Consider the following 26,711-nt stretch of genomic DNA (forward strand, 5'->3'; position numbering starts at 1 on the left):
AGACCAGAGAGGGTGTAAACATTGTGCATCTCCATTCTACCAAGAACAAAAACGATGGCTGAACCGAAGTTAATTGTTTTTGGTTTGTCTGTTTTCAATGGTCAAGTGCATACATCGTCTGCTTTGAGAGCGGCAGTTCGGTGGTTCGATCCGGGACCTCGTCAAATCAAGTATTTTAAAAGTTGGTTACACTATAACAACGCACTCATCGATATCCCAGCTATATGATGGCGGTCTGTACAAAATCGACTTAGGACCTGATAAACCAACCTTTCATTGATTTTGTAAGCAACGATCCACGACGTCAAAGAACCACGAAACACATCATTTAAGTCACAAATGAAGTTAAAAATTTGCAAAGGTTTCTGGTCGGAATGAACGATTGTCCAAAAAAACAACTTCAATGACAAAACAGTATTTCATGTATGGCTCTGGGTATGCTCAAGATCAATACGTGTCTCAATACAGCTGCATAAATACATGTACAATTATATCAATATTTCTAATTATACCAATATGCTCACAATCGACATCTATTGATAAAATCAATTAATAAGTAGCAACACAAAGGTTACCAACCACCAGTGAAGTTAACACATTCTCAGGAAAGAATCAAAATGTTGTTCCTCTTGAGAAGAAAGAATATTTACATTCTAACCACAGCTTTCTACTGTGATTTTGTTCAGCAAATCTGATTTCACGTTATATTCAAATTACATTCATAGGTGTATTTTGTGTAAACATATATTTTATTGATGTATGGTGCTGAATGAGTTCCCGTTCGGTAAATTCATTTGCATGTTTATCGGATAGTGGCACCAAATATTTTCAGATCGGTTTATCGCTTCGATCACACGATTCATTATATGATATGAAACCTGTAATGGCCAATCAGAATGGAATATTGTGTGTGTGTGCATCTTCAATTTATCGCATTGTTTCTCAGAGGTAGAAACCATCTCCCAGATGAAATATTTTTGGTACAATATTAGCTGTGCAAAAAGCCTATGATGTGGGTTTCGAGTCCCACGAAACCTGGGCTTGTACGTTTTACTGAAAAACGTTAAAGTCTAAGACCTACAACACGTCGAGTTGTCCCCCCACATCAAGATGACACGCCATGTTGTTATTGAAATATTCCATTTATTTCATCTTGTCTCACAATGGTTTTAATCATATTTAGCTAGATCCATCACAGATTTCGCGTTCAGTGTTTATACCTATACCAAGACAGCGATTTGTGATACCTATGCATATTATTGTCTGGAATAGTTGGATAATTCAACTACACTTTATTTATATAGGTAAATAAGCACTGATAATCACAGGACGGTTTTGTCAAAAGCATTCAGCTCGCCCATTATTTCTAGAAATTGGTCACCGCACTTAGCAGTATTCCATCTTTAAGACGTCGGTCTGTAAATAATCGAGTCTGGACCAGACAATCCAGTGATTGTCATCATGAGCATCGAACCTCGCAATTGGAATATAATGACAAGCATCAACCAAGTCAGTGAGCATGACAACCCTTTGTTGCCTTTCACGACAAGCATAGTCGCCTTTTACGGCAAGCATGGGTTGCTGAAGACCTATTCCACCCCGGAAGCTTCACGGGTACTTACGGCATGTATGGGTTCCTGAAGACCTATGCTCTACCCGGGTCATCACGGGGCCCGTGTACCATAGCATATGTCACAGTAGTAAATATCACCAAAAGAAAATGTTGAAGATAATTTCCACAATAATTTGATGTGTCCAGCATACTTAGACCTGAGTAAAATTACTTACCCAAATATCTCTAAAAAAATCCACCTGTGTATACATTTATTTAATAAATATTTAGTTAGGAGAGGAAAAATATTCGGTTGTTAGGGAAAGTTCTGTATGAAGCCTTGTTATCATGTCCGCAAATATACATCCTCCGGCAAGGAGTCGTCATCTGCTGATTAGTCGCCAAAGACGTCTTTTGATCCATTCGAAAACTTACATGACTTGCAATAAATAATTGTCATGGCACTTTTCAATCCGTGCACAACTGTTAATCTCAAATATTGATTTTGTCAGAAAACAAATTACGCACGAGTTAGCACGGCTGGTTTGTCAAATTAATAATTAACAAATGTAATTCTTCGTTCTAATCAGTATTTAAATGTTAGCTCTGATTCACAATGTATTAATCTTGTATTTTGACAATGTGTTAATCTTGTATTTCTGCAAGATTTTCTTATTTTGAGTTAAAAATATACAAAACACCAATATACAATGGACTTCAACACCTAATCATTTCTTCCAAGGAAACATTGACGTTTTAGTATGTTCTCACGGTGAAAGGACATATGTAACTTTATTTCTGTTTCCGACGCTGTATAAACCGCCTGTGCCGTCAGGTGGATAAAGCGTTTGCCGGATAGGATTGACAGTGGCTCGATACTCTGACAACGTCATTCCAACAGAATGTTACAAGATGGTACTCGATACCCCTGCCTTTCCCTCGGCATTGAGGAGATGAAACAAGGACCGGTTGACTCGGAGTCAGTATACTATTCTGAGTGGCGTACCAATGTTAAACTGCGTCGTGGTATCTTAGGGGTCTCCTTTTAGAAAACCGGATCAGTAAAACGCGCACATACGCACGCGCACACACTCACGCGCGCAGAACCTTTCACGCAATATAAGGCCAATAATCTTAAACCCCATTCACCCTAATCTCACCGAAGCTGTACATGAATTATCAGCAGAAAGCAGAAGACGACAGGCAAAGCAAATATTATATATATATATATATACATATATATGTTCCATGTGAGTTAAACACCTTTCATGGCCGTTCAAAGTTTTATTAAATTAATATGGTCTCTTATGACATGTGTGAGTCAATATTTCTGAAAAGACCGCAATAACCTCAAAAATATTGTTTTCCAATCATTCAGTCATTTTCATACCTGATCCGTTTTTCTCCCTTTAACGATACCTTGAAAATCTTAGATTATTTTTGACCGATATGTTCTTATTATAATCCGAACTGGCAGATAAACACTTTATATTGAAATTTTAATTCATAAATCGAACCTCCGAAACAGATTTAGGTGTCATCACTCGTGCGAACGAACACCCAGGAGATGGTGGTGAAGTCACGACTGGATTTTAAGGTCATTCATTGTCAAAGTGCGATGGTAAAACATTTTCGACAGTGTTTTCTGAGGTTATTTAAAAGAAATACATTTTGAGAGACTTCCCGTGTATGGTCAAACTGTAAAGTTCACATCAAGGTCAACATTGTGAAATATTGTGAAAAACATAACATAGATGCACATTAAATTAAAAAGTGAAAAGATTTGAGAAAATGGAACGAGACTAAATCTCACATTCTCGAACAAAATGAGTGATTATTGTCTTATCCTCTAACACATAGTAGGCTGATGCAGCCACAGTCAGGAGAGTTGCTGCGGTGATGTCACACCTCCCATCTGAGGTTCGCCAATCAGCTGACCGGCAGACAAAGTTGGTTCTGGCTGTACAGTGGTCCATGCACTGTTGTTCTGTCACGCCGGTGTAGGTAGCCATGTTGTTCCCACCGATGTAGAAGCCGCGTACTGTAGTGTAATGACGGCCGTACGCAGTGCAAGCTGTAAAGAGAAGTGTCACCTTAAGAAGCCAAAACGTTTCAGAGAAGATGTTTGTTTGTTTCTTTCTTTAACGCCACACTCAGCAATATTCCAGCTGTATGATCTGTAAATAATCGTGGATGGACCAGAGATTCCAGGGATTGAAAACATGAACATCGATCCGCGTAATTAGTATATGCTTACATGCATCAATCAAGTCAGCGAGTCTGACAACCCGACCCTGTTAGTCGCCTCTTAAGACAAGCAGTCGCCTTTTATTGCAGCGGGTCTTCAGTGAGGATGTTAAAAATGCATTGACACCAGAAAAACTGTGCAGCGATACTGTGACCCTGGACACATGAAATAATTTTATTATTATTTTCTTTTATTATAAGAAAGTCAGCAATGCAAATTGTCAACAAAACAAGAACATTAACATTCAAATACATTCTTCACATATGCTATTATTATATAACACTAGCACTACGGTCGTAGTTACTTGACACATATACTTGTACATACTTGCATTGCAGGACGCCGACTGTGGTGAGAAAGACAGCCCTGGGTCACACATGCACTCGGAGTTGACACAGACAGAGCTTGGCACGGAACACTCTGTGTTGTTCTGACATGAAGACCCAATGAAGCCTAACGCTGAAAGAGAAGAGATTTATTCTTAAGTTTACGTCTGAGGTTTTGTGGCGATGCACTGACCATGTTTCATTCATCACCACTTCAGAAATATTATGCTGCGCTTGTATTTAATGTTTAAACTTGTGGAATTTGGCATTAGTGGAAACGGAAATTTACATGACCGTGAAACTACAAGGATCCAGTGTGAAATTATTCCAAGCGTAACGCAGTATGTGTGGTATTACGCATCCTTTAGCAATAGTCCAGTAATATCACAGCGGGGGACACCCAGGGGGGATCTAACGCGCAGCTTCGGCGAGACACTTTAACCACTTGGCTACCCCACCGCCTCATAACGCAATGTTTGTACTCTTTAAAGCTTATGCATACAGCTCGCATTTTGAAGTATATACAAATAAATACTACTACGTAAAGTCATTTCACCATAGCGAGCCAAATTTAAGCAACACCAATTGTTCCCTCGATATTAATGCAAGATCAGGACGAAAATGTTGATAACTTGCATGACATAATTATTGATGACCGACGACACAACACATTTCACAAAGCCGATACAATGGGCATCTCACATGAGAGAGGGAACATTCTGAGGAATGAATTGGGCTCGACAAAGGTTTCAGAATGCTGGTGACTCCTGATTCTTACCAGGTTCTTGTCGCTCGCGATCACACCACGTAGTATCTCGACTACACACACCCTTTAGTGCAGTGGTCGTCAGGATAATCTTTCTCTTGACCTTTCTCTGACAGTGAACCTCCAAGAACACTGACTTGTATTTCAAAGATAACATGACCACTGAAGGGGGCGAGGCCTCAAACTTCTCTAGTACCATGTACAATGATAAAATACCTCAGACGTTTGGAAAATAGGAACTTTAAAATCTCAATTTTGAACAAAATAATGTGTTTTTCCCCAATGTATTTGCCGAGAGCACTTATCCTGGATAAATCCCTGAAGTCATCTTTCAAAATATCTGATGGTATATAGACTGAAGTGACACAGACGACCATGCAAACCTAACTATTTATATTTTGTCTACATGTGATAATAATGTTGCACCTTGCACCAGCATGTGTACACGCTCATGTATAAGCTCGGCTAACATTAGTTTGTTGAAAGTGCCAGCTAGACGCGGTTGAAAAAGGCGGCCCTGTCGGAAACATTAATTTTCCATTTTGTATGATGCTACGAGCACGAGTAAGATGCAGACTGACCAAGGCTCATAACCACCGTTATCTGGGATTCAAACTCACACTCTAAGATCTGGATCACTTAGAGCTTTATTACCATATGTTTGTTTGTTGTTTAACCCTGCACATTGCGATATTTTGGGGCTTCTTGACAGCACGGTTATACCAGTTCTCTACGGATGAGAAGAATGGGGATATGAAACAATCTCAAGTCTAGAAGGATTTCTGAAATATCTTTTATCATTAAACAATGTGATCTAAAGTTCCTGGTTCATGGGGAACTTGGAAGACTCCTGTTGAAAACATTGGCGTTTCCTCTTTCAAACATACATACAGGACGTGGTTCAGTGCAGAAAGAAGAAGCACTGTCGTACCAATTACTACTCTAATGACCTTGACCTTCAATAAAAAGTTTCGTAAATCTTACAAATTCAATGACCCACTCTAAAGGTGATATGTGCCTATTATTATAAAGTTATCACAAAAAAGTCCTTTTTGACTGTACGACCATGAGAGTGAATTTGACCTTCGATATCAGTAACAAGTATTTTAAGAACATTCCTGAGTGCAATGCACCATGTAAATCAAATATTATGTCCTTTGGTGGACAGCAAAGAAACAATGACAATTTAGCATATTCTTCTTAATGACAGTTGATCACAGTGAATACTAGTAATATCTTAATATTGTCTCCACTGGTCCACTGATATCGTGCCATTGTCATGATTTTAGATAGGTATTCAACTGATATAACAACTATATATTTGAGACTCCTGCAGAAAAATGTATTATCGTGAAAATGGCAAACACACTTTAAGAATTACCTTCACTGATCTTGTCCTTATACCTAAGTTACTTTCAACCTTTTGGAGACAGCTGCGCCAGCCTAAGGATGACATCTGCAGAGTTTCATTGACATACATTGATGGTATTGACGGACTATTGCTAGAAGCGGCGTAAAACCATACTCACTCACTCTTGAGTTATCGTTTTACGTTACTTTTCTTTATGTTATGACCTCGAGAATGCCCTTCAACATTGACATGACCTGTCAATCTGTCAAAAAATGTCCTAGTGCTAAAAAAACTAAAGCGGTCAAATACAGAAAAAAAGATTTAAGCGCGACTTATTTCCATCATTCCACAATGGATAGAAATAAACAACATAGAACAGAATTCCATAAGAAGGAAGTCACATGTTACGAGACCAATTATCACTTCAACAGAAGAAAGTAACCATATTCCATTTTTCAGAAATCAGAATCAAGAAAGATGATGAACTGTTTCATAATATATATACCATTTACCAAAATGTACTTTCCAGGAGTCACCGTATGGCCGAAGTATTGCAGAGGCAATCATGCCTGTCTGTCAGAGAGTTGGTTCCATACATTTTCAGGTAACATGCAGACAAAGGTACCAAATAGGATACGTCGGTCGTCAATGTCATGATGTCCCATGCTGTGACTTTTACAGTTTTCACACCTTCTGATTCACTGACACTTACACTCGGGTTCATTATTATTTTTACTTTGACGCTATGTAATCTGTTTCGGCAGATATTCGAGACTGATTATTCTCTGGCTTTGATTTGTGAATTTGCTGAACACTGGTACGACAATATGACAGCTACGTATTTTCTGTAAATAGTCACCTCTAAATCTGGTTCATTAATACAAGTGTTTGTATTTCGTTTTTAACTCCATACTTAGCCGTGGTTCAGTTATGTTACAGCGGCTTGATATTAATCGAGTCATGGACCAAAAAAATACAGGGATTCAGGGTACGTAATCAACAAATCTTGCTTCCTGACCCTTTATATCAACCCCTGCAATAAGCACTGTTCTACCCAGGAATCCCCATTGCGTGTGACACAAGGTAATACAATGGGTAATGTCGGGAGATTGTGACACGCAATCAAACAAGGACACCATTCAATGCATGACAACGCGAAATAATCTTTCCATTTATTATTATCCGGGGCTTTCTGTCGCTAGTAAAATGATCAGTTATTTTGTCTAATGCATAGGATTACTAATACGTGATTTCCCTCCAGATAACACTCAATCAATACTTGTTCTATTCCTTCACCTTAACCAACGTTTGCATTTGCTTGAATGCATTATGGTGTCATTATTGATCACAAGAAACCATTCTAATTACTTAAAACGTTTAGGTATTTTTCATTTTTTGTATTCGAGCATCTGAGCAGAACTTGTGTGCACTCTGTGGGTGCACAAAGTACAACAAATCTAAGAAAAAGTACGAAGCTCAATATCGACCAGGTTCGGCATTCTGATTTTATGTTTGGTTGATGTTGTTTGTTGTTTTAGGCAACATTCAAGCTACATGTGTATAATCCTAGATAATCAGCACACTAGCTCTCCAGTTTTTATGAGGTACCTGTGCTGGTCGTCAGAGACAACTTAATGAATTGAATGATTTTGTTTCTGCGTGTGGATCGTTGCCCATTCTTTATGATTGACCGGCCATTATCATCTCGCTGGAATATGGCGTTAAACAACAATCAAACATTTTACAGTTCACACATAACGCAGCATGTAGGAGACAATCCATGGTGTTTGATTCATATCGAATTCCTTTCCATAAAATAAAATCTATAAAATATATTCAGATTCGTTGAACTTATATATTGGTTCCATTTTGCAGTTTGGGGACAATAAGGCTATTCGGATAAATCGTCATTAAGTGTAAGATAATTCGATTACTTTTATGTAAAATTCCTCATTAACACTTTTAGGTAACGTCGATAATAATCATAAGACGTGTGACGTAAGACGTGGACGTGTGAGTCCATCAAACCTTCATCATTCTTAACAAAGACTATTTCGTATCGGATCATGAACAGCTTGTAGCATAGAATGTTTATAAAGACCGCTTGTATCACAGAATGTTTATAAAGATAGAAAGGCCTTTTTGTACCAAGTTCATGAAATCAATACATTACCTTACTGACTTGATGCCCAAAACGGCGTTATTTAGTTTCGACTTAATTTTGTATGTTTGTTTGTTGTTTAACGCAACACAGTAATATTCAAGCTATATGACCGCGCGCTCTGTAAAACAGATAGATCCTGGACTAGACAATACAGTGATTGACATCATGATCATCGATCTACGCATAAAGGAGCCGATGACCTTTATCAACAAATTCAACGATCCTGACCACCCGATCCGTTTAGTCTCCTCTTACGACTAGCATATTGGATCGATGACGTGGATCAACCAATCAGCGAGCCTGACCACCCGAATCCGTTGGTCGCCTCTTACGACAAGCATGGGTTGCTGAAGACCAATTCTAACCCAGAATCTTCACAGGACTCTGACAGAAGAGGAATAGCACAATTATCATCAATTACTGTTTAACAACAGCAATATTAATGAAATATACTATAAATTCTTTTCAGCTATTCTTAATCATGAAGTCCCGATGAATGTAAACGAACGTTCAATTCACAGCATCACGTCGGTAAATCCATGTTTTATTCACTGTACTACACGTGCTCCAAAACACTAAATGTGTATGTGTATTGATATAATAATGTACAGCAAGGCAAATCCTTATCGATTCATATGATGGAACAAAGTAAACACATTGGAAGAAGTGTACTTTTTTTCTTCTTTTTTTAAGATTGTATTTCTTTTTGGAAGTGTACTTGTTGCCTTGGAAGCAACTGATGCCATATATTTATGAAAAGTTTCACAAAACACTGAACGTTTTTTGGGGTATACTACGGAAATGAACCTGCTTCTCTGCTGAAGTTAGTTCTATTGCTACTAGGGAAACGCAAAAAGGTACAACGGCACTGTAGCTGTGAAGTTAAACCAACAGTGAATTTCAACAGATTTGAGCAAAATCTAATGTCATCGAAAGACGAAACACACATGTATAGCTTCCTCATGTAGAATTTTCAAAGAATATGTGTTAAAATCTAAAAATGTCATTTATGAAAAGATGGCAAATGTCAAACTCGAAAATTTCGTAAACACCTTGAACATTTATGGTTCGTTCTCACTGCAGATAATTAAAAGTGACCAAACTCTTGACGTTAGGTGCTCCACTGGTGCAACCGGTCGCTAACACATACAAAGCGCAAGTACAAGTTTAACCCGAACAAACACGGAAACATAATATGGTAAAATAGGGAATTGCATCGAACATTATTTTTGTAACTGATGCGTAAAATTTGGAAATGTCCTCCACATGTCTACCATAGAACTTGTTGAAAGCTTTACTAAAGAACGTTTATTATTTATAACATCGTCAACAAGCGAATCATGAAGCTTAACACACAAAAGTGAAAAGAGAAGTGACCGATACATAATTAATTCTTAACTGCCTATCGGCGGACTCATCCGTACATAGATCGTAAAACACGACAGTTGAATTAATAGATAGACATCGTGAGTGAGTGAGTGAGTGAGTTAAAGTTTAACGTCACATTGGCAATATTTCAGCCATATCGTGACGAAACAAAATTTGACATTAACAAGATATTTTAAACTGTATAAAATTCTGCCGACGAAGGGCAGTATAATAACTAGAATATCACAGATTAACATACGACTAGTTAGAGAGCATGTAAAACTATATTATCTTTTTGTAACACAATATAAAAACAGGCTATAGATCGCCAACAACTGAAGGTAGATCACCACGCTAGGGTCCATGGGGACTTACAGTACTTTTGCTACCTGCATGGACATCAGCTGGATTAACATCCCCCCTTCAGTTGTTGGCGACGGCTGACAATTTTAGCCACACATTAAAATAACACATATGCTACGATTAAAAAAACGTGGTAGAAATAAATATACTTTGAAAGACGTGGTCTTACAGATAGACATTGTGTATGGTCAATGAAAATTTAGTACGTTCGATAGAAATTAATGTCCAAAAGAAAGTATACCAAGAGTTTTAAAGACGATAGAGGGAAAAACATAGGCATGTAGAAAGCCAATATGTATACTTTTCATTGGAGTTGTGTGTTAACATAATGGGCAATTGCTCATGTTAAACAAAAAACAAAAACTTTACGACTGACTGAGACAGAAAGACACTTGGGGCCAACCATGACAAGTTTTACGATATCACAACACGACACAATTCTGAAAGCACATTCAAAACCAAGTTATTACTCAGTATGTCCACCTTATGCATGCACGCCTGAACAGAAGCACACCGTACCGATAACGTTGGGAAGTAATCTGCTGCCATTCCTCAAGGAGACATTGTTCCAATTGACGGTTGACTGGAGAAGGTGATCCTTTTCATGTTCGATGGGTTTTATATCAGGACAGGGTAAAACATGAATGTTGGCGTTGTTCAGAAAGTTCTGTGTGAACGTTTCCGTGTGTGGTCTCGCATTCTCTTGCTAGAAGACAGTGTCACGTGGCTGTTGCTGAATGAATTATTGGATCCAGAACTGCCTCCTCAAGAATCCCAGATAATATACTAGCCACATAAAGAAACTGTGTACGGAGAAAATATATTCTGGATTGAAATACAACACAGCAAGAACAAAATGATGCAGACGCTGTAGCAGCTTAATGATCGGACCATTAAGAATGTCAACGGGACCTGAACAACATCTGTTACGATGACGTCAGAAGATCAAAATGGAGTAGGGGGTCAAACGACAAAGTCACAAAGTCAATAACGGGTATGACCACCCTGTGCGTGAATCACAGCAGTGTATCGGCGACGCATGGAGTCCACCAAATGGGCATGGAAGGCCTTGGGAATGGCCTGCCATATCCTCCTCAAATCCTTTTCCCAGTCACGGACGTTATCTGGAGGATGTGGAAGACGACGCAGACGGCGCTCCATTTCATCCCACACATGCTCTATTGGGGAGAGATCTGGAGAATTTGCAGGCCATGGCAGTAACATGACATTGTTATGGTGAAGGAAATCCATTGCGACCCTAGCCGTCTGAGGACGAGCGTTGTCCTGTTGAAATGTCAATCCCGTGCCATGACGTTGCAGGAAAGGAATGACCACAGGCCTCAGAATTTGATCTCTGTAGCCAACACCGGTGAGATTGCCCTGAACAACCACCAAAGGGGTTCGGTGCCGTGCTGTTTTCCCACCCCAAATCATCACAGAGCCACCTCCAAAACAATTCCTCTCCACAATACAGTTGCGTGCATAACGATCTCCCAAACGCCGGTAGACACGTTGGCGCCCGTCACTGTGGGAAATGTTGAACCTCGATTCATCTGTAAAGACAACATTTCTCCACCATATTCGAGGTTGGCGAACATGATTTCGACACCATCTTAGACGGTTGACGCGATGACGGTGTGTCAGGATGGGACGTATGGCAGGGTGTCGTGGTCGAATCCCGTACTGACGTAAACGATTCCTGACAGCGTTGGGATGCATACGGCGCAGTCCCGGAATTGTCTGGGACGTCGTTATTGCCGTTTGGAACCTGTGTCGGAGATGTGTAACTCGAATCCATCTGTCCTGTCTTGGCGTCGTTACTCGGGGACGTCCTGAACGTGGGTGGTCGGCAACGTCATTTGTGTTCTGGTAACGCCTCACCAATGCCGATATCGCATTTGCCACCTGTTGTTGCCTCATTCCCGCTCGGAACATTCCAATGGCTTCATGACGCTGAGCAGCTGTCAATCTTGGCATGTTTTGCTTGTGATATGCTTGTGTCTGTGCCTGAGAAGTTTTGAATTTTTGAATAACCACAGATCAAGCTTTCCAAATTGACAGCGAATTTTGAGTTGCACATGCTGTGTACAGCTGCACAAGATGCACGTGCAGTAACACATTGCACGTCCATAGGCCCCCATCAATGACGTCATATCGCATGGCACGTGCATGAGCGTTTGAATGTCTCCAATAATTGCTGTGTTCAAACCTATATTTCATATGTGGACGGTGTGCCCTTATATCTATATTTTCTCCGTGCACAGTTTCTTTTTGTGGCTAGTATAGTTCAATCTCACTGCTGAGACCAAAGCTACCCTAACAGCTTTGACCTATATTAACCCCAAACCCCAAATCATCATCGTCTTCCGTGATTTCCAGTCTTGCTTTCGGGCACTTAATAGTGTCACATCAACTTACTCTATAATTCTAAATATTTTAGAACTATATAATGATCTGTCTACTGGCCAATGTGACATCGTCTTTTGCTGGTTACCAAGTCATGTAGGCATAAAAGGTAACTCAATAGCCGATGCTGCAGCTAAAGCAGCTCTTGACAAACCATTATCGCAATTCCTTATCCCGTACAGTGATTTCAAACCAACCATCAAGAGTTATACACGGGATATAATGCAAACAAAGGTGGGACACCCAGGTAGGAAGCAATAAACTTCACGAATTGAAACCAACAATCAGTCAAACCTACTTGGGTTGTCAGTCAAGACATGATGAGGTCGTTTTACGACGATGTTGTATTAGCCACGGTACGTTTACCCACGGTGCTGATAGCAAGTGAGAACGAACCTCCCAAGTGTATCCCTTGTGATGAAAGCTTCACCGTCAAGCATGTATTGCTTGACTGTGTGGACTTTGCAATCGCAAGAGATTCACATTATCAAAGCGTAAATCTGAAATAGCTCGTAAATCCTACTGGGGGATAATGCAGGAACAGAGGTACCGTAAGTCCCCATGATCCCCAGCGAGGTGGCCTAGCTTTGGTTGTAGGTGGCCTGTAGCCCGTGTTCAAAACTGTATAAAAAATATATCGTCCTGCTCAGATGTGTTTGAAAAATGTGTTTTTAAATATAACTTTGCATCTATGACTCAGTTATGAATATATCAACTCGCCTGGCCGATGCGAACCTGTTACGTCAGTTTTAACGTGTCAGCAGCACTTCCCTTAATTTCTAATACGCTGTTTGTCGTTTGACCATGTGTCGTCGCTGTAATGAAGCGGTTTAGGAGATGAACGGTCTGGATGTAGTGGTCTTCAGTGAGCGTGGTCACCCGTGGTCTCCTGCTTTTAGGCATGTCTGATGTCTCTCCTTTCTGTTGTAAACGTTGCATCAATCTGGTAATGGTGACACGGGTGCATCGAACTTTCTTGCAATGGCGGCGAGCGTGGCATATTTTCCTTCTGCGTTAGGTTGAAGTGTTCATAACGTGCCGTGTCACCAGTGCCCAAAGCCGTTGTGACAAAATGCTTGATATTCACAAAAATGTCATTTTTCGAGCTTTTTGTCAACGAATATGGTTGTATTCGTGCGATATATTTAAGTCTTAATTTATAGTATTTTCTTTAAGTCATCAAAAGAGTGGAAACCATTTTGGTTGATATTGTTTCTTTTTAACATTAGTTTATGATTTGATATTGAGCAATATCTATATAAGGGTCTTCACTGAAACCAAGCGAGATCGACACTTTTTCGACAAAACTAGTGACGTCGGTTCCAGTATGGATTCCACAAATGCTTACGAAGTTGGCCCCTGGGATTGATGTGACTCGTCGAGGGATAATTGGGTATTGGATATACCAACGACACGTTCGAAAACGGTTACTGAACGCTCCGAAATGTCACTTATATGACAGTAACAATTTCTGAATGTGCTTTATGTATGTTGAGTGAGTGACTTAATACTTAACGTCACATCGGCGATATTTCAGCCATACCGTGACGAGAAGTTTATATACATTAATAACATATATATTTATATTACATAAAAACCTGACACAGATAGGCGTTACAATAACTAGAATATCACAGATTCGGCTTAAAACTAAGAAAAAACATGAGAAAGTATTATTACAGTGCCTTTGCTTCCTGCATGGACTCAGGCAGGATTTATATCACCCTTCAAATCACTAACAATAGTTTACCAGTTAAGCCTAAGATTAAAGTGACGCAAATACTACGTTTATAAGTCTGGCATGCATACAAATACCTCGAATGATGTGGAACTGACATACCCTCTTGAGTCGACAATAATTTTACGCTACTCTAACCCCTCGAGGGTACAACCACTAACAATCTAAGTAACTAATCAGCACTACCAATATATAAAATAACACACTATATACCTCAAACTTTATGTGTTTAAAAAGCACAATATTAAATGAAAAATTACGACTAAAAAGGTCCTTGACTGTTTTTAGACGATAATATTTATCCCTTGAGATTGAAAAACGTTCATGTTGAACATAATAATGTACAGTTTATTATAAATACATATATCTACCTAGATGGTGGTGCTCACCCGCACACTCATTGATGGATAGTACAGAGAACAATTTCTTATGAACAATACCTTTTTCTGTCTCATACAGAATATACCCCGGAGCCGGGTCACTCGTGGAGTTTGAGTTGAAGGTGGTGGCGTACCCTCGACAGACTGATTCTCCTGTGTTCACTTGATAACTAACACAGGTTTTGTCTCGGAAACAGAAGTTGGCACATTCTAGTTTCATCGTGGAATTCATCTCCCACAACAGTCTATGGAAGAAGAGATGATTATCAAGCGTCGACGCCTGAACATGTTGATGATTACCACACTCCTGATTAAACAGTGCTGAATCTGCAGAATACGTCAACCATAGAGTCAGGATTTGAATGTAAGTAACGTCCATACTTTTCGAACCAAACGCAGTTTCTACAGTAGCGTGTGTACATCCGAGTGTACTGAAGAAAGCCGTACGATATAAATCAGCTACCTTAGTCGACTCCAGTTTTGCGAGAATACAAATGTTTGAAGACAATCAATAAGCCCATTATGTAGAGGAATGGTGTGAATATTTACATACCTGGGAGTGCTTAGTGCCTTAAACCATCAAATACGTTTTCAGGGGGTGAATGCATAATTAATCTGATAACATCAGCATTTAGATTCACGCTACGAAGCATTGTTGACGACAAAGTCAAAAGTCATGAGTGGAATGTTTCTCAAAATGAATACTGAACAAATCAAAACATCGGCAATGGTTCAGAGAGAACCAATCATGCATTAAGACAACTAAAACATTTATATAGGTGAGTGAGGCATTAAACAACAAACAAAAACATTGACAGGGAAGCAGTGAGGGAACTATCACATCTTTAGAAGTCTTATACAGTATCAAGGCTATGCCACCATCCCAAACTACAAAACGACGAGACTGCATAAACATATTATCATCATTATTCTCAAAAGTGAGGAGGGATGCCCGATTCTTTTTCATTTTCTTTTGAAAACAAAAGTGAAAAGGAGTAACATAAATACCATCAAACATAACGGGGCAGACATCAATCACACTCTGCTCTTGTATACGATAACCTCTTATTTGCAATAACAAATAACATACGTGCAGCATTTAAAGTGACCAATTCAACAGATAATATTTCCGTTTTTCATATTTTAGCCAAGATACTACAAGAGAGTTCAAAGAAAATTCCACATTTTTGACATAACCCTTATGGTCTATGTATTCCCACCAATATTATACCGCACTTGTCAATGTAATATGGGACGGTGTGGTAGCCTAGTGGTTAAAGCGTTGGCTCGTCATGCCGAGGTGCCGGGCTCGATTCCACACCCAACATTGTGTAAAGCCCATTTTCCGATGGCCCCGCCGTGATAGTTCTGGAATATTGCTAAAAGTGTCGTAAAACATTACTCACTCTCTTACTGTAAATTTAATGATCATGATGTTGAAACAGAAGTGGTTATAGTTTAGTTATTCAGGTAGAGGACTATACTTTCAGATTCAAACTGGCATGGGCATATGTGAGGTCGACTGATGCGATAAAGTCAGGTTTCTGCTGAGGATAGAGTTGCATGCTTCTTTTCCTCCGATGATCAGTCGATACAGCCTCGGGACCTTCCCAATGTCACAATATCGGGTCGTATAAAGTCATAAGTAACTTCCCCTGACAGTGATGCTTGAAACTTTACCAACCACCGATCGATTAAAACCTTTAACAAAATTCCGTCCCGATTTTCAATAGGTCAGCCCCTTTGAAAAACCTGTTGCTCCATTATTTATCAAAATATACTGAATTTGTTGAGATGGTTTTACACCACTTTCAGCAATATTCCATCAATATCACCGTCGGAGACACCAGAAACGGACGTCACACATCGGACCAATGTGTGGAATTGAACGAGCTCATTCAGTAGCCTAGCCCACCACGCCAAAATTTTGTGTGTCTTTAGATAGTGGAAGTCTTATTCCGTTAATCATGTTATGACCATGCCGTTAATTTCCCTCCCAATACATCTGTGCTCTGCCAACCACGCTCCTCTGCTGAATATAGTCATTTCTTGGTATTTAAGTGAGGCTTTAAACAAACAGGCACTACAGAGAAAATGAATATTGCAATACTATCATATAAATTACATACAAAAAAGACATAGCAATCATCAACCATATTAATTACAAGTCTTTGAAAGGCATTTATTAGTGATGCACATGAGAATGTATTGATGTCAACTTATTTATTATAAGGAACAGACATTACTGCGTTGGAATGTTGCTGAGCGATGCGTTAAAACAACAATCAAACAAACGATTAAAGTAATACCCTGAACAGAGATGGCTAGAGTTAAGTGAGAACATCACACCAAATTTAAATACAAACATTTAATTATTCAAATACATCTTTAGGCATCGTCGTGAAACGACCCCATAATGTCTTGACTGACAACCCAAGTAGGTATGACCGATTGTTCGTTTAAATTCATGAAGTGTATTGATTCCTACTTGTGTGTCCCATCTTCTTTGCATGAGATGCCAAGTATGACGTTTGACGGTCGGTTTGAAATCGCTGTACGGGAAAAGTGGTGGAGATAACGGTTTGTCAAGGGCTGCTTTAGCTGCAGCATCTTCGTTTGAGTTACCTGTTATGCCTACATGACTTCGTAACCAGCAAAAGACGATGTCACATTGGCCAATAGAAAGAGCATGTGAGTTGGGTTTAAAGCCGCTTTTTACAGTCTTAGTTCTAACGCGGCGTGTCAGCTTAATGTGGGAGGAAAGCCCGAAGTGATGCAGGTCTCAGACGTTTACCACTTCGGTGAAACACACGAACACGGGTATGGGGCTGACAAACCTTGAAACATAATCGGGGCGAATCGGGATTCGAACCCACAATCATAGGTTTGGGACGCAACTCTGCACAGCGAATCGCGGCGCCTTAGACGACAGGGCCACCCGTGCCCCCTGCCAGTAGAAAGATCATAAAATAGTTCTAAAATGTCTAAGATATTAGTGTGATATGATGAGACACTTTTAAGTGCCCGAAGGCAAGATGATGAATCAGAAAAGATAATATTTATAGATTGTTTTTTTATATAGATTGAGGCACTACTGAAGAGCAATCTCCTCGTTGTGAGTGTTTGGTATTGCTAATCACTCTTCCCCTGTGTTGACCCGGGGTAGAATGTGTCCTCAGCACCCCATTGCTTGTCATATGAGGCGACTAAATTTGGAAACCTGTTTGACGTGGGTTGCGCCCTTGTGTCGGCGGAGGACGGGTGTCTGGTAGTTGAGTGCACTGGTTCCTGGAACAGTGTTCCTTTGCCCAACACACCACTTTGACCCTTACTTCGCCTACACGGGTGGTAGGATGGGCCCGGTCTTATCAATCGGCTGGTCATGCCAAGCCCTGTGCATAAAATTGTGTATGCACACACGTGATTTTCATAAATGTTATATTTAGACTTAGACTTTAGAAGGCAGTGGCTCATGGACCAATCTGGTAATGGTTACCTCCAAATTCAGTATGTATCCAATTTCTTGTCATAGGCCGGCCCAGAGGCATTGGTATACAAATATTGCTGTTTGCGTCATATTTGCTGGAGTCTAACACTCCTGTATCTCTGGTGTTTGAATGTTGGAGATCCGGTGAAACAAAACATCGCTCTTTGTGGCACTTCTTACTGGGTGGGGAGCAAGGGTGTTGAATTCCTGTATTTCATCATGTCTCACAAACACATATTTACATCCTGCAACAGACACGTATGTAGCATTAGGTCTGTCACTCACAGATTCTACTTTACTGGACGAGTTCGACTCGTCAGTCCATGATGACCTACGTGGAAGTAACCATTTTCCCCACAGTACTAAAATCTATTCTTTCAACTGATGAGCCTTCTTCAATTTTAATAGAGCAAACTGGCCCTTAAATCGTTGTTTTGAAACACTGAAACCTGAAACTTTCCAAAACATTCTAGACGCTATTCAGATGTTCTCAGAACAACTGAAACACATAGCTGATGTAACCATGTCCTCTGTGAACCTGCACAATCGCAAACCAATGGTTCAGCGATGATCGCCAACAGGCTGGAAAAAGGCAGAATATTTTCCGCCGACACCCTACGGTCCATAATTTAAATATTGTTAAAAAAATAGTGCAAAGGCAAGACGACCATTTAAACAAAATAAACGTCAGTCTTGTAAAAAATATGTATCCAGAATCAATTCACGCACATCTTTATCAAAGGTGTGGAATATGATTCAAAGAATTAAAGGCAAGGGTTCTAAATCCAGCATCACAAAGATGGTAATGAAATATTTAAAGATAAATCTGATATAGCAAATAAATTAGGTGAAACTTTAGCCAAGCATTCTTCATCAACCATCTATGATCCTAAATTTCAGAAATGTCAGGAACAGTTATCTGGTATATATAGTCCTGGATCCAATGACAGTGACTCTGGCAACAGCGTCACTATCCTTTGATCCATCTGTAAATATAGATTTGTAGGTATTGTATGAGGATCGCGGTCGTAATTGATTATATGCTTGCAGATAAATTTGTTTGTTTAAATTTGTAATTAGATGCTATATCAGAGATGGTGATCTACTTTCAGTTGGTGGCGATCTATAACCTGTTTTCATATTATGTTGTTGAATGGTAATTTGTTTTTACGTGCTTTCAAACTAGTTTTACGTAAATCTGTGATATTCTAGTTATCATGCTGTCCTTCCATGACAGAATTTGACATATACTCAACAACAAAAGTTCTGTGACACCAATATTTTAGTGTTTTTTTCAAACAAGTAAAGTTTGGTTTTCAATATTGTAGTACATGTATGGAATCAAGTCACAAAAACGCAACTGCTACAGAAAAGCATGCATTCCATGCAAAAGTTGCTTTTTATGCAAGCCCCATGCATTTAACTACCCAAGAATGGGTATAAAAACTTGTTCGTTAACGGGATTCCATATGCATTGATTGGCATCGTGCTGACAACAACCACTCAGAAGAACAACAAAATTACGCAACTATTCAACATTACGAAATGCCACGCCTGTCCACAAATGAGCGTCTGCGAGCCATTGGTATGCTTGAAGCAGGATCGAGTCAACGTGATGTTGCAAGACAATTTAACGTCCAAAGAAACACCATTTGGTGTTTATGGCAACGTTGGCAACAGACGAATGCAGTCAGAGACCATCCTCTGAGTTGCAGACCACGGGTAACCAATAATCGACAAGACTAGATTCGAACAACACACCTACGAAATCGATTCCAGACAGCAACAGTGACTGCAAGTAGCATCCCCGGCCTCAACGAATATCTTCACAAACCGTACGTCGCCGCCATGTGCAGGGATTGTCGCCAGAAGACCCGCCAGACGTCTCATTTTGACAGGAAACCACCGTCAGGCACGTCTACAGTGGTTCAGACAGCGTCTACGCTGGACGGCCATGCAGTGGGGACAAGTTCTATTCAATGAAGAGTCTCGTTTTCACCTCAGCGACAGCGATGGACGGATTCGAGTATACCGACGTCGAGGTGAACGTTACATCAATCATTGTGTCATGGAAGAAGATCGGTTGGGGGGCGGCAGCGTTATGGTATGGGGTGGGATTACAGCAAGACAGAGGACCCGTTTGATAGTGGTAGAGGGAAATTTCAATGGCCAGCGCTACCGCGACGAGATCATCGACCCTGTTGTTCTATCGTTTTTGCGTCGTCATGGCCCAGGCCTTACCTTTCAACATGTCAACGCCCGGCCTCATATTGCTCGACTTGTTCAGGATTCTCTTCAACAACACAACGTGAATGTCATCCACTGGCCGGCTCGCTCCCAACATCTCTCACCAATCAAGCACATGTGAGGTGAGATGGATCGGCGCCTTCGACGTCAACCACGTGTTCCACAGACTCTCCAGGAACTTCGAAACATGCGCCAGCAGATATTGACAGATATCTCACAGGACTTTGTGCGAAGCCTGGTCCATTCCGTGAGACGAAGATGTGTTGTTTACATCACAACCAGAGGTGGACACACACGCTATTTATTTGGACATTTTGGCATGTTCATGTTTTTTTATGAAATCACAAATTTTCTGAAGTTATGGCAAATTAAAACATTTGAACACTTACAGGAGTCCTTTATCTGTTGCAACCCGAAATTGTTTCAGATTCGGTAAAAAACTTAACTTTGCATTAAATCTTATTCAATGTCACAGGAACTTTTGTTGTTCAGTACATTTGTTGATATACCAAAGGAATAGTCTCAGCCTGTTTAAGCTGAGTTAGAGTGAGATCTACTTCTGGCTTCACCATCTGTTGGTAGGGTTATATAATATTTAGATCTATTTTAGCTGCAGTGATTTGTGGTTGAATTCTAATTCAAAGTGGTGGAAACAAGTTGGACAGATTCCGAAACTTTTTTGAATATTTAGGATGGAAAACGCAACTGTATGCTGGATTTGATTTATTTGAGTGCAATTTAGTAATGAATTGCAGTGAAGGTTTCATGCGGCGCTGTTCAAGTGAAGGTTCATCAGCCTCCACATACAAACTGTCCACGAGAGAGGTACTAAATGCTCCAAGACAGAGCCTTAGGCCTTGATGTTATATTGTGTCTAATTTGTACAGCCTCCACCATAGACGAACGAACCACAGTCTAATTTGCAGCATATCAACGATCTGTACAAGTGAAAGAGGGTTGTCTGATCCCCTCCCCACTCGGAATTTGAAACGACTTTTAACAAGTCGAGAGCCTTCAGGCACTTTGCCTTAAGGTATTCAATGTGTGGTACAAATGTGAGATGACGGTCAAATAAGAGGTCGAGGAATTTGGCCTCCTCTACAACCATGATAGGAGTACCACCTAAAAATAAATCTGGATCCTTTTGAGGTTTATATTTACTACTAAGTGAATACAATTTGTTTTGAATTCAGAAAAATTGTAGCCATTTTCGTTGGACACATTTTTTTATTTTCCTTAAGACAGAGCTGTAGCTATTATATTCATATTCTTAACACATGAAATGTTGAAATCGTCCACAAAACGTGAACAATCAACGCTATAACTTAATGCTTTAGTGATACTATTAATTTTGGTGCTGAAAAGTGTGACTGATAGTATGCTGCCTTGATGAATGCCCTGATCTTGATCGAAATGATTATCCAGGGTAGTGCCGACTCGTACATGTAATTGTCTGTTGTTAACAGGCTTAAGATAAAAACTGAGTTAATCTGCCCCTCAATCCAAATTCATGCAAATCTTTTAAAATACCATGTTTCCACGCTGTATAATATGCCTTTTCAAGGTCGAAAAAGATTGATACAGTATGTTTCTTGTTTACAATGGATTTTTAAATAAATGATTCTTAACGCACCAAATGGTCAATGGTACTTCTGGTTTTTCGGAAACCACACTGGATGTCACTCAGGAGGTTATTGGTCGCCAAATACCAGACTTATCAATTGTTGACCATGCACTCCATGGTGTGTTTTACAAACACAGCTAGTTAATGACAAGATTGATCTCTATGATCCCGTCCTGGCTTTGGTACATGTATGATGATAGCATTGTGCCACGACGGAGGGAAATCTCCCGCTGTCCATCTATCATCAAATATGTTAAGGAAAATTTCCAAACATGAATCGGGCAAGTGTTTCAGGAGCTGATAGTGTATGTTGTCGTCTCCTGCTGCAGTGTCATGAGCTTGGCCTAGGGCAGTATGTAGGGCATGGAGTGAAATATTTCGTTGTAGTCCTCACCATTATCAGAGTTACAATTTACTTGTTTCTTTTTCTGTTGTTTTTGAAACCTCAGAAACTGGTTATAGTTGGAAGATGAGTCTCACCAAGCTTGTTGACAATTTCAGATTTAGTGGTTAATGGTGTATTGTCATCTTTGAGATAGTGAACTCTAGTTTTGGATGGTTTGCCCTTAATCTTTTGAATCATGTTCCTCACCTTGGAAACAGGCGTGCGGGAATTGATTTAGATACTTAGTTCCTCCAGGATTGACGTTTATTTTGTTTACAGGTACGTCTCGTTGTAGCGCCCGTGATTTTTGACATCATTCAAGTTGTGGACGGTGGGGTGTCGACAGAAATATTTCTTGGCTTTCTTCCTATTTTTCCTAGCTTGTTTACAATCATAATCAAACCATGGTTTACGTACATGAGGGTTTACAGAGGACTTAGGAATGCTTCCGTCTCCAATAACTTTTGATATATCTAGGAACATGTCTGAAAATGTCAGATGTTAATTTTTCTGATAATTGGCTTTTGTAAAGTTTCTCTGTGTCGAAGGTGGTCCGTCAGCGGGATAAATGGTTAATAGGAATTAAGTATTGTTGGAAAATGGTAACTTCCACAAATGTCATCAAAGACCGACCATTCGAATTCGGATAGCTACATTTGTTTACCAAAAAGAAATGCTCAGCTAGTTCAGCGCATGACAGAACACTGGAGACATATTGAACTCGGAGGTTGACATCACAAGATGTCCATGAGCCACTGCCTTTTTGCAATATTTAGATTTGCATAAGTTGGAGTATCTTATTACATCATAACAAATTGTTAAATATGGTAAATCTAAAGTGATGCTTTTCCATGCACTTGGCATGGCGTGCGCAGCCGATTCATAGAATCAGACCAATTCTTCCAACCACCTTGGTGAAGTAAGGGTTGAAGTCGGGTGTAGGGGAAAAGGAACATTGGTTCAGGCTCACTAACTGGTTCGGGAGTCGGAGACTCAACGTTTTTGACAGTTTTTGGTTTGGGTGGAGTCACAGACGAAGGTGTCACAGCTGTGTTCTGTGAGGAAGCGGTAGGCATTGGCTGAACAGACGACCATGTCAGATCAGTCTGGCAGTCGATAGAGATAGTTGTGACAGGAGGACGAGAGACAGCAGCAGAGTAAGAAATGGCAGAGGTGGTTGCAGTAGTACCAACAACCCTCTGTTTTGCGTCATGATGTGAGAGATTGTGTTCAACTTTGACTTTCATTATTTGTGTTTTGTGTTTCCACACAGGGCAGGATTTAGATGTGGCCATATGGTTCCCACCGCAGTTTGAACACTTCATATCATTCCTGCAGTCAGTGGCCTCATTCTTGTCAACGCAGCGGTAACAAACAGCAGAGGCATGGCAGGACTTGGATCCATGTCCGAACGCTTGGCAGGTGTAGCATCGGAGTGGATTGGGGATACACACCCCCACTCCAATGCTACATTAACCGGCTTTGATGGATTGTGGAATTTTTGAACGGGCGAAAGTGAAGAGATAGGTGTTGGTTATCAAATTCACAGATTGTTGATTCTCTACAAGGAGAGTGTCTGAAGCTTGGTGACATTCGTAACCTCTACGCAGATACTAGATTGCAAATGGATTCAATTTGATGGGTTCTTTGTCCAAAGCTTCAATTTCAAAGAATCGGCCCAATTGTCAGATCGCATGGAAGTAGTAGTAGTCAGATTCTATGTCTTCGTTTTGAACTCTTTTCCCCACCAACCAGTGTCAACAAGGACAGTCTTATGCTGTAGCGGATATCCAACCTGCAAAGACCGAGGATAAAATTGCGTCCCTTGGGCACGTCAGAACCCTATGATTGTGGGTTTGAATCCTGGTTCGCCCCGATCATGTTTCTAGGTTTGTTAGCACCATACCCAAGCTCGTGGGTTTCACCGAAGTGGTAAACGTCTGAGACCTGCATAACTTCGGGCTTTCCTCCCACATTAAGCTGACATGCTGCGATGTAACTGGTATACTGTTAAATGTGGCGTTAAACCCAACTCACTCAGTGTTTACGAAACTAAACATATCTTGTCTTCGACATATACTACGCAAAATCTTATTGGCATGTCTTCAATAGCTTGCTCAAGGCAATGGTGACTTTATACATGTCTGTCCTGGAAATCTTGTGTAAGAGAATACTTTAACTGTTTGACCTTGATATCTTGACGAAAGGTAACAATCCCGTTAACACGTGTAAATACGTTAAGACAAGGTAAATTGTGCCAGAGAGACAAGTTTATTCAATAATATTTGACCTAAAGTACTTAAAGTACAACACTGATACAACACAACATGAATATATCAATATGATCTTTTTACAAAACAGTCAGTACATCTTCTTAACGAAAGAAAGTGTAACATTAAACAGTAACATTTCAAATGTAAGGAAGATATGTATGGATGTCAACTTCTTTATTATGAGGAACACAATGTTTCACAAAGAAGACTATATACATCAGGAGACACTAGCCAGCCATGAATCTGGACCAGGAACCTATCAACCTTGTGCTTGGGACTTATTGCTTTGATCTTTGTTGGTGCTAATCACCTAGCTTGCTTCTATTTGCCCTTTGATATGTCCATTCTCTCACCTATCAGTACTTATTACCCCCAGGCTCCCGTTTGCCCAGTGTCCATTACCTATTATTTATCTGTGATACTTTAGTACTGGCTTCCATACTATCAGAGCTAATTACTGTAAAGTGTTGGCTTCCACTGTCTATTGCTAATCACCTATTAGCGCCAATCATCTGTTGGCTTCCCTTGTCAGTTTCTACTCTTTGTTATTTTCCACCTTTTGTTATCTTGTTAATTGTGTTGTCCTTACATGTACATCTATATGCTCTCTGCCTCACGGCATTTATTCACCTGATGAAGGAGTAAGCATATACTCCGAAACGTTGTGTTCTTCATAATAAAGAAGTTGACATCCATATATTATGTTCCCTATGTGTATGACTTCTAAATGCCTTTCACAGACCTGATTTCAGATGTGGTTTAAACATATTTTTATTTCAAAAGAAATCTGGATTGGTAAACAAGCAAAACTTGCCTTTGTAAATGCCTCTCCAGGTAATAACTTTTACAACAGCTGGTTATATATAAGATTATATGTAAGATAGTGCTAAACATAAACATACTAAATGCACAAATGAAATATATGAAGCCAATACAAGTGAAATAAAATAATTCAGTTATCCATTACAATATGCATAAAATTAGACTACTCGAAAATCAGATGTTGTCATTAGACCAGAATACTTGTTCGCTCAAAAACAATTAACCTCTGTCAACATCTATTAAAAAAACATCAATATCCTTCTCACAAGATTCTGAATTGACAAAATGTCTGGTAATAGAGAAAGATACAGTTCAGGTTAAAGTTATGACTTTGATTTACAATAATAGCTAAGACTACTAAATATTGCACACGCTACATAAATATTCCCACAAATACTTGAATGTTAACATTATCCTTTGCAATCCAAATGTAAATGTCTTACCGGAGATACCCATTCATGTTTACCATCATAATTTTTAAATATGAGGTACAATGTATGTACTTTTTCAATGGCATCATAACATTTTCTTCACCTTTAAAGTAACAAAGGTGCACGTTCACAGGACAGATGTTACAAGCTGTTGTAAATGATGTATACAAATTTTGTTTGAACAATTTATACACAGATTGGATTTTGAAGCTTTAATAGCAACATGTTTACACGCTACTGACCACGTGCATTTTGAGTAAAACATAACAACCAAACACGAATGGTACCTTGACCGAAGCATTTCCATAAATCCATCTAACCTGTTTTGCAATTACATGTATACCTCCATTTACACACGCAGTTATGCATATGTTTGTTTTAATAATATTGACCTCCAATTTCAAACAGAACCGGAAACTGTGGCATCCCGTTGCAAGGATGTTAAGACAACATCACAATGTTAATAGAAACGTTGGGACAACATTATACAGGTTAGTTGGTTGACACTGACATTCATCGAGACCAATACGGCCCTATGCGGTCACATGATCCGACTACGGGAGATTGAGTGCACGTGGTTATGATTTGACGTTACCGACCCCATGGGTGGCGCAAGATACATTCACAGTTTCAAGAATACCTGGTATTTTCACTACCGGAATTCGTAAACACATGCTCATGATACAGTCGGAATCCTACAATGGACTCTGCTTGGGAGTAAATATAATGCAAGTCTTCACAGAGCAGTACATGCCTAAAAACTTCACACTTGTGCTCACG

At 39.8% G+C, this 26,711-nt stretch overlaps 1 protein-coding gene across 1 annotated transcript; it reads right to left on the reverse strand.

The window, feature by feature from the left end:
• Positions 1–2,835: 2,835 nt before the first annotated feature.
• Positions 2,836–5,091, reverse strand: LOC124125171. The gene is made up of 3 exons (XM_048402185.1): positions 4,905–5,091; positions 4,128–4,259; positions 2,836–3,626 (listed from the first exon to the last, which is right to left on the reverse strand). The coding sequence occupies exons 1-3, from the start codon at positions 5,089–5,091 to the stop codon at positions 3,355–3,357; spliced, it is 591 nt and encodes a 196-aa protein (XP_048258142.1). The 3' UTR covers positions 2,836–3,354.
• Positions 5,092–26,711: the final 21,620 nt, after the last annotated feature.

This window comes from Haliotis rufescens, unplaced genomic scaffold (genome assembly GCF_023055435.1).
Source record: "Haliotis rufescens isolate VD_foot unplaced genomic scaffold, xgHalRufe1.0.p SCAF_25, whole genome shotgun sequence".
Taxonomy (NCBI): domain Eukaryota; kingdom Metazoa; phylum Mollusca; class Gastropoda; order Lepetellida; family Haliotidae; genus Haliotis; species Haliotis rufescens.